Source organism: Amphibalanus amphitrite, unplaced genomic scaffold (assembly GCF_019059575.1).
Source record: "Amphibalanus amphitrite isolate SeventyFive unplaced genomic scaffold, NRLGWU_Aamphi_draft 000083F_arrow, whole genome shotgun sequence".
Classification (NCBI taxonomy): domain Eukaryota; kingdom Metazoa; phylum Arthropoda; class Thecostraca; order Balanomorpha; family Balanidae; genus Amphibalanus; species Amphibalanus amphitrite.
The window spans coordinates 854,787-871,144 of record NW_024881579.1 but is presented as its reverse complement, the minus strand read 5'-3'; the positions used below and the strand labels follow the sequence as shown (position 1 = coordinate 871,144).

At 50.8% G+C, this 16,358-nt stretch overlaps 1 protein-coding gene across 2 annotated transcripts in view; it reads left to right on the top strand.

Moving 5' to 3' along the window:
* The first annotated feature begins 1,213 nt into the window (after nt 1–1,213).
* Nucleotides 1,214–16,358, top strand: part of LOC122379698 (ankyrin-3-like) — a 38,851-nt gene continuing 23,706 nt past the window's right edge. The window contains exons 1-2 of one of the 2 annotated variants that reach the window (XM_043362092.1): nt 1,214–1,779; nt 7,399–7,481. Coding sequence is in view for 1 of the 2 variants with exons in the window: in XM_043362091.1 (XP_043218026.1) it covers nt 13,037–13,049 (13 nt within the window). In the remaining variant the exon portion in view is untranslated. Of the gene's footprint in view, nt 1,780–7,398; nt 7,482–12,847; nt 13,050–16,358 lie in introns of those variants that run through there. The other variant, XM_043362091.1, reaches the window with a different exon arrangement.

The following is a 16,358-nucleotide window of genomic DNA, read 5'->3' as shown; positions in this document are numbered from 1 at the left end:
AATCCTAGGGGTCCGGCGATTCTGTCGCTGGAACTTTGCTGCCCTCTAGCGGGAAAAGTATTAGGTGTAGGGTTTAACGGATTGCACCACGCGACTCTACGCCCCAAGTTACCCCTATATAGGGATTTTCAGCGGATTCCTAGGGGTCCGGCGAATCTGTCGCTGGAACTTTGCTGCCCTCTAGCGGGAAAAGTATTAGGTGTAGGGTTTAACGGATTGCAACACGGGACTCTACGCCCCAAGTTACCCCTATGTAGTGATTTTCAGCGGAATCCCAGGGGTCCGGCGACCAAGTTACCCCTATTTCAGCGGAATCCTAGGGGTCCGGCGAATCTGTCGCTGGAACTTTGCTGCCCTCTAGCGGGAAAAGTATTAGGTGTAGGGTTTAACGGATTGCACCACGCTACTCTACGCCCCAAGTTACCCCTGTGTAGTGATTTTCAGCGGAATGCTAGGGGTCCGGCGAATCTGTCGCTGGAACTTTGCTGCCATCTAGCGGGAAAAGTATTAGGTGTAGGGTTTAACGTATTGCACCACGCGACTCTACACCCCAAGTTACCCCTATGTAGGGATTTTCAGCGGAATCCTAGGGGTCCGGCGAATCCGTCGCTGGAACTTTGCTGCCCTCTAGCGGGAAAAGTATTAGGTGTAGGGTTTAACGGATTGCACCACATGACTCTACGCCCCAAGTTACCCCTATGTAGGGATTTTCAGCGGAATCCTAGGGGTCCGGCGAATCTGTCGCTGGAACTTTGCTGCCCTCTAGCGGGAAAAGTATTAGGTGTAGGGTTTAACGGATTGCACCACGCGACTCTACGCCCCAAGTTACCCCTATATAGGGATTTTCAGCGGATTCCTAGGGGTCCGGCGAATCTGTCGCTGGAACTTTGCTGCCCTCTAGCGGGAAAAGTATTAGGTGTAGGGTTTAACGGATTGCACCACGCGACTCTACGCCCCAAGTTACCCCTATGTAGGGATTTTCAGCGGAATCCTAGGGGTCCGGCGAATCTGTCGCTGGAACTTTGCTGCCCTCTAGCGGGAAAAGTATTAGGTGTAGGGTTTAACGGATTGCAACACGCGACTCTACGCCCCAAGTTACCCCTATGTAGGGATTTTCAGCGGATTCCTAGGGGTCCGCGAATCTGTCGCTGAACGTCAATGTCAATAATTCGCTAAGTATACAGACGTACCAACTCCCAACTCTCTGGAGGCTACTGGAGGTTTCTGGAGCTTAGGCGAGAGCTTTCTGGAGCTTTCTGGAGGCGCTGGAACGCTCTCTGGAGAATTCTGGAGCTTTCTGGAGCTTTCTGGAGGTTTCTGGAGGCGCTGGAACAGGCCAATAATTTCCGTTTTCGGCTTCAACCGCCGACGGCAAGGCGAGCAAGGCCGAAGAATCGCGCACATCAACACTGGCGGCGTGCGACGATCTTGGAGGGGGCGTTTGAATTTGATTTTCCGCATCAGCTGATTGCGATGAGGTAGGAGCCTTCTTTCTTTTCGTCGGCGGTGGAGAATGAGAAACCGGCATCATTCAACCAGGAAGGCAAATTTACCAATTAGAATGCTCAAAACTCAAAACCAGAAAGCACCAAAAGATAATTGGTGTGATTCAGATGGACAAAACGAAATCCCAATCTTCAGAAACTAGGCCAACAGCTGATTCAGGTTTCCGATCAAGGTCAAGGGTGGAGCTCGATGAGGCACGTCCGTTCCCGCCGAGAGCGCAGCGCGGAATCCATACATACCAATACATGAATACAACAAGTTGGGATGAGAATGGTACGTTTTTCTATGTTATTGACCATAGAGATAAGTTGTTCTTTTTAGCACAGTAGTCATACCTCGAGCCTTCGTTTGCCTTCAGGCTTCAGCCATTATTTCAACGCGGTTTCCATCCTAAAATGATGTGTTTTTCTTTGATTTTTTTTGTTTGTTTGTGAGTCCAGCAGGTGTTATTTTTATGTTGGTTTAAATCTTATATGGCCTTGGTTTAAATTCTTATACGGCCTTGGTTTAAATTAAGTGGTGTAGCCCAGAGTTTGATCCACATTGCCTTAGCTTACCTGATTGGAATTTAAAGGCCGCTTGGCCTGTTGTGCTGTAGGAAACCATTGTCATCGAGCTCATGACCGGGACATTTGGATCATTGATCCATGCATACTATAATTGTTGCTGAAAGCTCAGCTGAGCTAGATTTTCCTCCTGGTTTTATTGACATACAAGTCGTCAAGGAACAGTTGCGGATTATCAGCAACCTAAATCAGAGCAATGGCTCTGATGCTTCAAGGTTTGCTGAGATCATAGATCCATCACTTGAATCCATGGAAATATCTGGCAACAAATAGCATACCAGATACCAACATTTATACATTTGTTTCATGTTTAAGATCAGACGAGTTAAATCCATCCAAAACAAAACAAAAACTGATGGTGTGGAAAATAATATCAGCCAGTCCAAGAGCCAGCCAATATTTTTCCATCAGCCATCATTTTGTGTGGTTTGTGATTTGTGACAGGTGCCAGGTGCCAGGTCATTTAAGGAATAAAAATAACCAAAGCCATTGGTTTTTCTTGGCTTATGAAGAAACTGGCCTCTCATAGTGGACTGGGTGTGTCGGAATATTGCAGCAGAATAGTTGCGGCATTTGTTGACACGGTTTTATGTAGCCTTGGTTGACACGGGATACAATAAACGACACGTGCTGAGACATGGTGCCGAAACCACGTGGGACCTGGATTTGAACGTGGATTTGGATTTCTTTCGGATTTTGAATTTGAATTTTGATCAGCCGTGACTTGGAATATTGACCGCTTGTGATAAAAGCGTTGGAACATGGCCCAGTACTCGCCGCCGGAGAGATTTGACTTTGACCCTAAAGGCTGGTTCAGATGGAGAAAAATGTATATGACATTCAGACTCCTCACAAAACTGGAAAATGAAACAGGAGCAATTCAGGTGGCCTCCCTGAAGTACTGCATGGGCCCGGAAGCTGAAGATATTATGGCGACTTTCAACCTGAGTGTGGAAAGTGAACAGGATTTTGACACTGTGATTGGAAAATTTGATGACTATTTCCAGCCCCGTAAAAACGTTCTGAGGCTGCGAAAACAATTCTCAAAACGAGTTCAAGCATCAGGTGAGTCCGTGGAAGAGTTCTCACGAGCTTTGCATGTCCTGGCAGCAGATTGTGAGTTTGCTGGGTCCAAAGAGGAGCGCGTTCGAGATCAGTTCATTCTCGGTGTAGCGAGCTCTGACCTGTCGGAAAAGCTCGAACTCCTTCACCTCACCAAAAGTGATGTCACCCTTGCGACTGTCCTGGACTATGCTAGAAACTACTCTGATGTGAGGCAAGGACGGGCAGCTGAAGCCGCAGTCAATGCTGTGAGGGGGTCACAAGCCCAAGGGCAGAAATATGATGGCCAAAAGTACCCCCAGTGCAAGTTCTGCAAATTCAGCCATGACAAGGGACGCTGTCCAGCGTATGGGAAGCGCTGTAACAAGTGTGGCATGCTCAATCACTTTGCACGAGCCTGTTTGACCCCACAGCCACAGCAGCAGGAGACGAGAGAGTCACGGAACCCACGGCGTGGAAGAGGCCAGAGCAGCCGAGGACGCAGGATCAGAGAAGTGATTGAAGAAGATGAAGATGCTGGAGAAGAGAACGCTGGCATATTCCTGGGAGAGGTCATGGAAAAGCCAGGTGAGGCTTGGATGACTTACCTCGAGATGTGTGGAGCAGTCATTCCATTCAAGGTTGACTCAGGTGCCGATGTGAGTCTGATCAGCAGAGAAACGTTCGACAAGATGGTCTCCAAGCCCAGTCTGAAGGCCCCGGAGAAGAAGCTGATGACACCAGCTGGAAGATTGGAAGTGATAGGTGTCTTCCAAGCTGAAGCACGCAGCAAATCACAGAACACAACTGTCCTGATGGATGTATATGTGCTTCCAGACACCCCTCGAGGCTGTGGAAATCTGCTGAGCCGTTCCGCAGCCCAGACGCTCCGTCTGATTCAGTTTGTTGGAGCAGTGGAAGATGAAAGCCTGTTTGGCTTCGGGACATGGAACACCGACTCAGTGTCATTCAAGATGAAGGAAGACGCAGTGCCATATGCAGTGAGCGCTGCCAGACGGGTGCCCATCCCACTGATGGAAGCTGTGAAAAAGTCTCTGACGGAAATGGAGGAAAAGGGAGTGATCTCTAAAGTAACTGAACCCACGGACTGGTGTGCACCCATGGTGCCAGTGATAAAACCGCAAAGAGAAGAGAGTACAGGCGAAAAGAAGGTCAGGATCTGCGTCGATTACAAGCGACTGAACCAGAGCGTCAAGAGAGAAAAGTTCTCGCTACCCACGTTTGAGGAGCTCACAGGGAAGCTGGCTGGAGCCAGAATCTTCTCGAAGCTCGACGCAGCATCGGGATTCTACCAGATTCCACTGGATGAGAGTGCGCAAGCATGCACGGCCTTCATCACGCCTTTCGGCAGATACAAGTACCACAGGCTGCCGATGGGAATCACGCTCGCCCCCGAAATCTACCAGCGCAAGATGACCGAACTTCTGACAGGGCTGGAGGGCGTCATATGCTCGATGGACGACGTCCTCGTCTTCGGAAGGGACGAGAAGGAACACGACCAAAGACTCAAAGCGGTGCTAGAACGGATCAAAGCGAGCGGACTGAAGCTCAACAAGGAGAAATGCAGCTTCCAGAAACAAGAAGTAACCTTCCTGGGACATCTGATCACTGGCCAGGGTATCAAGGTCAGTCCGGCGAAGGTTGAAGCTGTGCTGAAGTTGAACCCGCCGACGGACGTCGCAGAACTGAGGAAGGTCCTGGGTATGATAACGTACCTGACGAGATTCATGCCGAACGCCCAAGCTGTCCTGCAGCCGCTGAATGCACTGCTGAAGTCTGATGCCGCGTGGACATGGGATGCGGCACAAGAAGACGCTTTCAAGAAAGCCAAGAAGATGCTGGCAGAAGCACCGACTTTGGCATTCTTCGATGTCACGAAGCCGACTGTGGTGTCTGCAGACGCCAGCTCGTATGGGATCGGAGGTGTCCTGCTACAGAAGCACGGAGAGCAATGGCGCCCAGTCGCCTACTGCTCTCGCATGCTGACGAAAGTGGAGCAACGCTGGGCACAAATAGAGAAGGAGTGCCTCGCAGCTGTCTGGGCGTGCGAGAGGTTCCACACGTTCGTGTGTGGCATCGAGTTTGAGCTGCAGACGGACCATCGTCCACTGGTGCCACTGATCAACAAGAAGGACCTGTCGGACACACCGCTGCGGTGCCAGAGACTACTGATGAGGTTCGCCAGGTATGCCCCTACCGCTGTCTATGTTCCAGGTCGGAAGCTGGTAGTGGCAGACCTCCTGTCGCGCCACCCGCTGCAAGGCCCGCCTGGAGGAGTGGCGGACGAGCTGCAGCGTGACGCCGATGCTCACGTCAACTACGTGGCGTCCCACCTGCCAGCGTCTGGAGACATGCTTCAGCTGATCCAGACGAAGCAGCAGGAAGACCCCGAGATCAAGCAAGTGATCTACTACACTCTACAGGGATGGCCAGAAAACCTCGCGGAACTGCAGGATCTCTCGCCGTATTACGAGGTGAGAGGCCATCTCAGTGTCCTGGGCGTGTCTCTTCTGATGTTCGATGGCAGAATAGTGATCCCAGAGTCGTTGAGAGCCCAAATGCTGCAACGGATCCATGATGACGGGCACACGAGTCTCTCAAAGTCCCGCGAGCGAGCGCACGCCTCGGTGTGGTGGCCTCGCTTGAGTCCTGACCTCAAGAGTTGGATAGAATCATGTAGATTCTGTCAAACGAACCGTCGAGCTCAGCACGCAGAACCCATGGTCTCCAGGGGACTGCCAGAGCGTCCGTGGATGAAGATCGGTGCGGATCTCTGTCAATATGGCTCACAGATGTATCTGATCGTCGTGGATTATTTCAGCCGGTGGATAGAGATTGAACACCTCAGAAGTACCACCAGCGCGCAGGTGATCAACCACATGAAGTCGCTGTTCGCCAGATGGGGCATCCCCGAGGAAGTACGGTCAGACGGTGGACCTCAATTCACTAGTGCCGAGTTTGCTGACTTCGCGCGGCACTACGGGTTCCTCCACACTCTGTCTGACCCGTACTGCCCCCAGGGAAACGGCGCGGCTGAGCGAGGCGTCCAGACGGCGAAGAGAATCATGGCTCAGCCAGACCCGTATCTCGCGCTTCTGACGTACCGGTCAACGCCGCTCGACGTCACAGGATGCACGCCGTCCCAGCTGATCATGGGCCGCCAGCTTCGATCGCGACTACCGACGACTAAGGCCCATCTCGCGCCACGCTGGCCAGACATGGCTCACATCGCTCGCCGGGCGGACGAAGCCAAGCGCAAGAGCACTGCTGACTTCAACAGGAGGCATGGAGTCAGGCCGCTGCCTGCTCTTCGGCCCGGTGATGTCGTCCTCACCCGCCTGCCAGGAGAGCGCTGCTGGACCGATCCCCAGCAGATCATCGGTCGAGCCGGTGAGCGGACGTATCATGTGCGTAACCGCCGACACCTGCAGCCAGTCGACGTTCCGTACGTGCCGGACACCCGCCGACCGCTCGCCCATAACGGAGACGGTCACATGACTCCGACTCCAGCGGCCACAGGGGGAACGGAAGACGAGCGGCCGCAGAGCCCGCGGATCCAGAGGTCGCCCGAGCAGCCGTCGCCGCGGTCGCCCGAGCAGCCGTCGCCGCGGACCACAAAGCCAGCTCCGCCCCCGTCGCGTCAGCCCGCGCGCCCAATCCTGACACGATCGGGACGCGCCTCGGTGGCCCCCACGCGTTTGGATCTGTAGAGGGCCGCTGTGTCGTGCCGATGTTTAGTTCAGAGCCGGTGTCGTTTGCGTAGAAAGATGTGTCTCAGTAAAAAGGGGGAGATGTGTCGGAATATTGCAGCAGAATAGTTGCGGCATTTGTTGACACGGTTTTATGTAGCCTTGGTTGACACGGGATACAATAAACGACACGTGCTGAGACACTGGGGAGGACTGCAAAGTGCCTCATGAGTATCAACTATCAGATATTGAGTGCTGAGTAACAACTAACAATCAGGGCAATGGGCTCCAAAGTCTCACCACCTGTAGCCTGATAATTTTAATATGCAAAATATTAATGGGACAGACAATGAATTTCAGCATTTAAATGTAAAAGCTTCTTTTGGCTTTTCTAATAGGTGCCCGTTTGATAATATAGCACCACTAAGACTCACAATTATGTATGATAAAAGTCCTTTTATGCTCAGTTTGAGCCAATTAACCGTGAAATCGGAGTGTTTTCCATCATTTTATACTACCTATCAATTGATTGACTTTTTATTGGTTGTATTGTTTGACTTTTTCTAATATTGCAGTGATTTGGATTTTTTGCACTTGAAGACATCTGGCAAAGAGTGACTGGCACATTGAAAACTCTAACATATTAAGCCTTCTTCAGGTAAGTCAGCTGACAGATAATTAGCTTGAACATGCTGCTCCCCTTTACATTCAGTACCAGGCAGTAGCACTTGTTTCTTCTTCTAGACTAGGCTTATGGATGCATTTAAACACTTCTCAGTTCTCATATCACCTCTGAAGCTGAAGGAGTGCATCTTCAATGTCTATGCAATATGCATTTCATATTATTTTGATGTAGTAAATGTTTCTTTAACCATTTTTATTCATGTGACGACAGACCGTTAGAGTAACCAGTTGAAGTGTTATATTGCAGTCCAGAGCATATTTGTGTTAAATCACAACTCCTGGCGATCACGTCCGTGGTCCGATGGCACCTTTGTCGATAATAGCCCGTCCCCGGTCCCAGCTCCCTGGCTCATACATTTACAGCGGCAGAGCCCAGTTCAGCCGCATACGACGCTCACTGTGGGACTGACGGAGCTGTAGATAATGTGCACTCTGATATGCTGGACTTTGAGAGCGATAACGGTAGATGCATGATCGTGCGTGCGTACACATCACGTGTTGCAAGTTGGCATATATCCATCTAGCAGTTGCAAAAAAAAAAAATGTTCCGTCCCATCTTGCTATGGATGCGTGTGTGATGGTTATTATTTTTAATGTCACTTATTCAGAGTCAGTCTTCTTGGATAATCACTTTCTTATGAAATATGCATTATTTTAGCGGTACAAACTATCTATGCACATAAGCATGTGTATGCACGTGCTACCTAGTGTATTATAGGTGCAGGATCAGGCTAAAGCTAGCGCGACATCTGCCCATCAGTGGTTGCTTGGCTTGGATTGGACGCTGCTCTGGAGCGAGTTGGCAGCGGCATAGCGGGTTGACTGCTCTGGAGCCCGTTGACTGCAGTTTAGCGGGTAGTGAGGCCTTCCCCACCGTCCCCCTCCTTGCCTGTGCCGCCAGCAGCCTGTCGATTCTGCGCAGCCATTGCTCGCCCTATCAGTCGGATCGGGAAGTGCGACTAAGGTACGGCCCCGTGGAGCACCCGGGCCAGCCGGCGCGCCACCCGCTATCGTTTAGGCAGCGCTCATCCGGGACTCGGGGTCGGACCCGCAGTACAAGTGTACTCGAAATCGGGACACCCTGCGCGGCAAGTGGAATGTGGCTGACAGAGCATTGTTAGCCGTGCTTGTGTTTTGGAGGCGAATCGAGTTGCAGAGGAAATGACATCTGCTTGGTCCAGTGAGCACTGCTGCCGGCTGTGTCCTAGGCGTTTCCAGGCCGGATGGATCGTTCGTTCATATTAAGTTTGTTTTGATTAAGATTGTTTTGATTGGTGAATTGCAAGGTCAATCCTCATTCATTTCTAAGAGGCATATCCATTGTCCAGATTTGTCCATGCCCCAAGCGGAATATTTCGAGGCGACGGCTCGCGGCAGAATACCGATGTGTTCAATATGTCCACACAAAACTGAAACCTAGGACCAATCACGACCGGCCATGATGACGAGGTCGTTGTATTGTACTAGTATGTATGGCCTGTAATGCAGCCACAGTCACTGGCTGTTCAACAAACCATGTGTGAACAAAACGGTCGCAAAGGGGCTCGAACACTGGTATAAATCTATTTACCACCGGCATTGCTCAATGAACTGATGGATTTTGAAAACCTTATTGGAATTCAAACCAACTTTGTCTTTATTGTATTTGCACGAGCCTCCAGCCTACTCGAGTTCTGTTTCAAATGTCCTGAAAACGTCATGTGGCGTTTATGCGCAGAATCAATGTCGCAATATCGCTACAGATTTGTGTCTTTACTCAGCATGTACGGATGGCGTGGCTCCGAAGAGCTGTGTCAATAAAGATACGCCTATATTGGGGGCCAGGGCTATATCTGGTCATCCAATTCCTGGTATAACCGCCATTATCGGTCCTGGCTTCGTTTCACTGATAGTGCTATCCCCGTTTTGCGTTCTTTTTATTCTTCAGTCAGACAGGCACTGCTAGGGTACTGTCGCCACACCTGACATTTTCAATGCGAGTTTCCCACAATGTGTTGTCCACACTCCACAGCCCCCTAGTTGATTCCTCCTACACTCGGGGTTGAAACGTCGACATCGTCCCTGCAACATCATCCCACATACAATCGAATATATAAGAACAACAGCGAGCCTGCATACACGAACGTAACCACGATGGCAGGGCCAGCCACACCCCAGCACGTGGTGATGAGTTATTGCGCCACCATTCGCTGCCCAAGGTGCGCACTGCGCAGTGCAATAAATCACCCTCGGCACCCTGGCGCCGCCAGCAGCCTCCCGAAGCCCCTGTGCCTGCTCAGGTGAGAGGCACCGGGTGCAGCACGAGGGTCAGTCGCTCCGTCCGTGGGCCAGGCCTGACCGCTGTGTAACATTCATAGGTTCATTGGAACTACCTCCTTTCCGGCCCGGCCATAGTGCTAGGTATATAAGGTTATCGAGGGCTCGTTGACAGTTCATGACCTTCTCTCAAGCGGTGCCCGGCCTTATTCGTTGGTGTAAAGTCGTTGTCCCTGAATGTGCACTGTGCGGGTCAGGGACTGGGGCTATGTGAGGGTGAAGGGGGACTGTGACCCCTGTACATTAACAACATTTATAACGACTGTGAAACATATAAGTAGAGCTAAAACACTGACGCAGCTTTGAGTGGAGAGCTACATCCGGTGATAGCATCCTTTCAGGGACGTCATTGGTTGGCTTGGCGAGCTCTGCGACTCATGCAGATCCGCCTTGTGACGTGGCTCGGGTGGTGTCCCTTCCCAGGTCGGCAGGACTGGGTCGGGGGAGAGCATTACGTGGTACTGGTTCGGGCATTGTTAATGGCTGTACGTACGTTTGTATGTATCGGCGACTACTGGCTTTTCCTGGTGTGGTCGATCGGTTGCGGTCAGAGACTCAGTTTATGTAGGAGAATGGCTGCTCTATAAAAGCTGCGCAGTGCGCATTTTTGTGGCGTTTTGTGGTTAGTTACCGGGGCAGTGAAATTTCCGTTCAGGTGGTGGGAGGCCTCAATTTACAACCACCGCTTGGACGTCATCGAACGCCGACCGAGCCTCAATCGGCGGGTCGGATGCCATTTGAATTTTATCGCTTCTTGCAACTGAGTTCTATGTGAAAGCTCGCCTGTTTTCGGGCCTCTTCATCCAGCGACGGTCGCTGCTCGCAGCCCCCGTCTGTTCCGGCCGGGGTGCACATCAGAATAGCTGGGATCCTGCTGAGTGACGCAATGACGCCACTGCTGTCCCTCATGGCGTCATCGCGCCCCGTATCTGATGATGACCGCGGCCCGCTGGTCACCGGGCGAGGGCCTCCGGTCGGAATTCGCAGCTCTGCCAACCAGGGCTGCGGGGTCGGAGTCGGCGTCGGCCGGAGTCGACAGTTCTTAACCCGCGCCCTGCTGGGGGTCCTGGATTTCCACGCCCTGCTGGGGGGGGGGGGGTGTTTGAACACCCCCCCCCCCCCTTGTAACTCGGCTCCTGGGCCACGTAGCGATACGCGGAAGGCGGCGTTCGAAAGAGCGTCAAAAATAATGACGAAATCACTTCGGTCAATTTTTTGGTCAGGTCAAAGGTCAGGTCACCAGAGGTCATTGAAGGCAAAATTTCGCCGATTTCCAGGTCGAATGTCGAAAATTTCCAAGAAGCCAACGCATAACTCGGGAACCAATAGAGCTACAGCGCTGCAGAAAAGCGCATTCGATAGCCCTATTAACGCCCTTTCTGAGTAATTCTCTCAGATTTGACCTAACGTCAACGGTTTTGCCTGCAGGGGGCAAAAACTGCAAAAATAGTCGATTTTTTCGAAAACAGTTTTTCTGCAATAACTTTTGACCCAAGCCTTGTACGAGCTTACTTTTACCGGCATCGTGTTCCTCTCGTCAAGACGCATCGAATGAACTATGACTTGACCTTGGAAGGTCAATTTGAAAATTTGACCTCAGGTCAAGGTCATGACCTGACCGGAAAGGGTCATGTTGCATATCAGTCGATCCGTATCGTCGAGCTGAACACATCTAAGGCGTTTTCAGCGCTCTAGCATGCCTCTATCAAAAGTTATTTGCGAAAAACTGTTAGATACCATTCGTGACCTAAGATGACCTCAGGGCATAAACAAGGGTCACGGACACCATTTTCAAGTTCAGTGTGTCTAAACTACTTGTAATTCGGTGTTTGGGAGTGTTTATAATGTCTTTCATCCAAAAGAGGCGCATTTCAATTTTCTCCCATTGACTTATAATGGGGAGGTCGCAAAATTGACCTGACCTTAGGTCATCGATATCAAAATTCTGAGATATACATTTTGTACATGCTATTGCTCTTAGCAATCGCTGAAAGTTTCAAAGCGATCGGTCTCTCGGTGTAGCTATGACAGACATTGAAAGTTTTTATGAGGTGAGGTCACTTCAAGTGACCTGGTGACCTGACCTTGAATGACCTTGGCCTGAAATTTTCACAACATGTGTAGAATTGATGTATGATAAGGTGTACCAAAAACGGCGGCGCGGAGCGCCGCCGTTTTTGAGATATTCGCGAAAAACCACAAGGGGGGGGGGGTGTTCAAACACCCCCCCCAGCAGGGCGCGGGTTAACGGAGTCGGAGTCGGAGTGGGAGTTGGTTTTGGAAATCGGAGTCGGAGTCTGAGTCACCGAAAATCCATCGACTCCACAGACTTGGCAGGGCTGCGGAGTCGGAGTTGGAGTCGGAGTCGACAGTTTTGTCCGGAGCCTGAGTCTGATTCGGAGTTGGTTTTTGAAAGTCGGAGTGGGAGTCGGAGTCGGAGTCACCGAAAATTCATCGACAGTCCGCAGGACTGCTGCCAAAACCAGGCCCCAGGCCCCGTCAGGAAGCTTCTTCAGAGCTTCAGCCGTGTGGCTGCTGCCGCCGGCTGACAGCTCATGTTTGGGTTGGACCGACTATTTACGGCTCTGGCCGCCGCCGCCGCGTGGCCTGGCCCGTGCAATGGGAACGGAGAGCTGCTGGTGACTGACTTGATGTCGCCAGTGCCACCAAAGACTCTCCTGTCCATCGTGAACATTCGCACAGTTGCATAGTAGGTAGCGCCTTGTTTGCCTGATAAGCGCAAACTGGGTGCTACAGCTACCGTACACTCGGCATCGACATTGTATTTTAACTAACAACATGTCAGAAGAGTATCTCACAACAATAGAACAACAGAACAACGCAACACGGCCCGAAACCCTTCACTCTACCGGGCATCTTCCGGGCGCGAATGCGGCCGCTCTGGACTCGACGGCCCCAGGGCGCCGATATGCGGCGGCGCCTCCTCGACGGAGGCCGCTTGACAGGGAAGTCCCGACTGGCCAACTCGGCAGCGGCGGCGGCGCGGCGCGGCGCGGCGCCCTCAGTCACGAGCTACGTCGGCTGGTGGGTGGTGTGGGAAGCCGACGTGTGGCCGAAAATTGCGCTGTGGAGCTGCGCTGTGCTTGAGGTGGAGCTGGGTGTTGTATCGTCTGACAGACGCTGTTGAAGAAGTGTGACAGCGATTCAGCCAGTGTGCTGAGAGCCGAGGGGTCTTGGGTGGTGATATTGCATATGATTGGAGCTGGTGAGTTGAGCTGGGCGGAATCGTAGGACGGTGGGCGGTGACGGGTGAGTGTGCTGGCAATGGGAGGTCGAAGAGTCTCAAACCGAGAGCTAACGTGCGAGGGGAGAGGGAAGGTAGAGAAGAGAAAGCGGTCCGACAGCACAAGCTCTCCTGGAAATAAAGACATGAGCTTTCCTGAAACATATGACATGATATTGAGTGGATTTTTCGCACGTGGGGTGACCCGAATATCAAAATGGTGTTAGCATTGTGTACGATTCAGTTGGTCTGACTGCGAGTAGCTCAAATGCATGTCCCCATAATGCCTACATCTACACGGAGTTATCACCGCTCTTCGCTGAGAGATGTGCTGTTACATAATAGGTACTGTTACCTACCCATGGGCCATGGCGCTAGATCGTGCAACTCCATCTCTTCGCATAAGCTCTTCTATAATTGTTAGTGTGTGTCGAGCTCCTGTGTCGAGCTCCTTTTGATGCTGCCAGTACCTACCATTGATTTACCAGCCTTGTTTTGAAGGCCAGATTGACAGGGCGGCCTGGGCTGTTACTGGACCGAGCTCCCGTTGTCTAAGAGGGTAGGAAGGTCGCCTTTCACCGCGCGCTCCGCCGTGTATCGGAGGCGTGAGAACGCCTGCTGCTAAAAAAAAAAAGAATCAAACGGTTAACCTGTGGGGCACCTACCGACTGGTGATTGCAGCCCTTCACTTCCATCACCTTGTTATGGCACAGCTCTGACCAGCACTTCCTACATGAAAAACCAAGCGGCAAGGTTTTACCTCTAGGCGTTGTGGAGCTAGACGTAACATGCGCCAAACAACCGTGCTGACTGACCGCTTCAAGGTCTCATTAGAAGCTACCGGTTGGACGTGCTTATTCTTAACATTTAGAGGACGAGTTGACTCGAACGGAGACTCAGACCAGTAGCATGACATTTGACACCCTCCCTCGATAAAGCAGTTGATACAGGCTTTAGTGTAATATGTATTCTGCCTTTGTGATGTCCTCAGTGTGGGCGCGCTCCGCATTTTCATGAACTAAAGGAGCTGTGTAATGGATACAGTGCCGCTCGCGCTGGCCAGGTATTAACTACGACTGATGCTGATTCCCTGTTTTGTTGCTTCTTAGCCTCGTGCCAACTCCTTCTTGGTCTCGTGCCAACTCCTTCCTTTCTTAATTGAAGTTTCGAGACCTTGATGATAGATCTGTTTTTCAGGACACCAGAACAGTGACCTTAGGCGACCCTCCCAACTCAGACCTCTGATCTCAGTCCAGGCATGTTCACAGTGCACACTAGTGGTGTCAATCGGAACTTGAATCTTCGGAATTCCGATTTTGTCCAATTTCCAATTCGGAATTTGGTTGGACAATGACAGCAGGCTTTGGACAACTTTGGACAATCGCTTGCTACACCTCAATTTTTTTTTTAGTAATCGTGTTTAACATTGATTGGCCATTAGAAAGCTCAGTTTTCCATATGATTAACACTTTTGAGTTGGTAACGATACATTAAAAGCGAATTAAATAACGGTGTTGAGTGTAAACTATTGCCTAGATGTCGGACATCTTTGGACAAATGGCTGGCTTGGACATTTTTGGCCGGACAGTCGCCGTAAGTATTGGACATTGGACGGACATTAAACATACGTTTTCTGAAATTGACACCACTAGTGCACACCCACATGTCGGTATGGCCCGCGCCCATTGCAACATGTCTGTATAATCCGCGCCCGGAGACTCACTCTCTCTCTCTCTCTCTCTCTCTCTCTCTCTCTCTCTCTCTCTCTCTCTCTCTCTCTCTCTCTCTCTCTCTCTCTCTCTCTCTCTCTCTCTCTCTCTCTCGCGCTCTCTCGCTCTCTCGCTCTCTCGCTCTCTCTCTTTCTCTCTCTCCCCTCTCCCTCTCCCCCATTGCATCCCTGGGGAGTAAGTCGCGCTGTGCGGAAGCAGCCTCTGAGCAGAGTCCAAATGTCTATATCTGGTTCCAGACAGGCATCTCCGCTGCTGACAGGTCGTTTCCGGTATTCGATTTCGGGTGTATCACCCTTTCACGTCACGTGTCGCCAGCTTCTTATTCAACTGCGATGCTGCTGTCGCCGGCTGTTTAGTGACGTCACTCGATGACGAAGTTCTGGTCTGACGTCACCGATAAGAGCATGCCTACCGTGTGTCGTTACGCGACCGCCCTGACAAGGCCGATACCGTCATAGACTTATTTTCTTGTGAGTCAGTCGCCCGATTATCTTGTCAAACCTATTTTTCCACCTTGCTCATTTTTGGTTGACGGAAGTCCTAGGTAGGAAGGTATCCGTGAACCTGAGACATTAACCCGCGCCGGGCCGGTGCTCTAAGATTCCGCGCCGGGCCGGGGGGGGGGTGTCTGAACACCCTCGTCCCTCCCCCCCTTTAACTCGGCTCCTGGGCCACGTAGCGACACGCGGTAAGCGGCAATCGAAAGAACGTCCAAAATAAGGACGAAACACTGCAGTCCTTTTTGGGTCAGGTCAAAGGTCAGGTCACCAGAGGTCACCAAAGGTAAAATGTTGACTATTTCAACATTTTGGAAACTGCCGACGGCTTTCTCGGGAACCAATACACTGAAAGAAAAGTACACCCAAAATTGGAATAATTTTACGGTGCCTAAATCTCCAACCCTAAGTGATCATTCTACTCCCCAGTGTAAACTGCTTTAACATGGGCGATTAGCGACTATTTTTACCACCGGGTATTATCAAATAACTCCCATGAGCTTAAAAATACACTTTCTCTGGAGTAAAAGTACGGTGCCTAAAACTCCAACCCTAGAGGAATAATTTTACACCCCGGTGTAGGGGAGTAAAACCGAATAAAGCATGCGATTTACGGGAGTAATACTGCACTCCCAGTGTAATAATATCAAATCAGATTTCACCCCCTGCTTCAGGGTGTAAAAACAGAAAACAGCATTTATACACCAGAGTAGAAAAAAGTTGAGAGAGTAAAAATAATTCACATTCTAATTCACGTTGAAACAAAAACTCAGAAAGATAATTCTATGACTGAAAAGTTTAAGAGTAAAATTACCCCGAGTTAAATATACACCACTATTTCAGTTTACCCTCTGGTGTATTTTTATGCCTACGCTGCAATGTAATGGTATATCGTCTGCTTATATATACTTTGCACCAAAGTTAATGGTGAAGTCAAACAGATGGCATGCAATGACCATTTCAGATAGTACATATCGTGTAACCATGGGATGTCAGATACGCTATGGTCAGGATACGCATTGTGAACGCGTTGTACGAGGGATCCGAAATTATGAAACCATAAA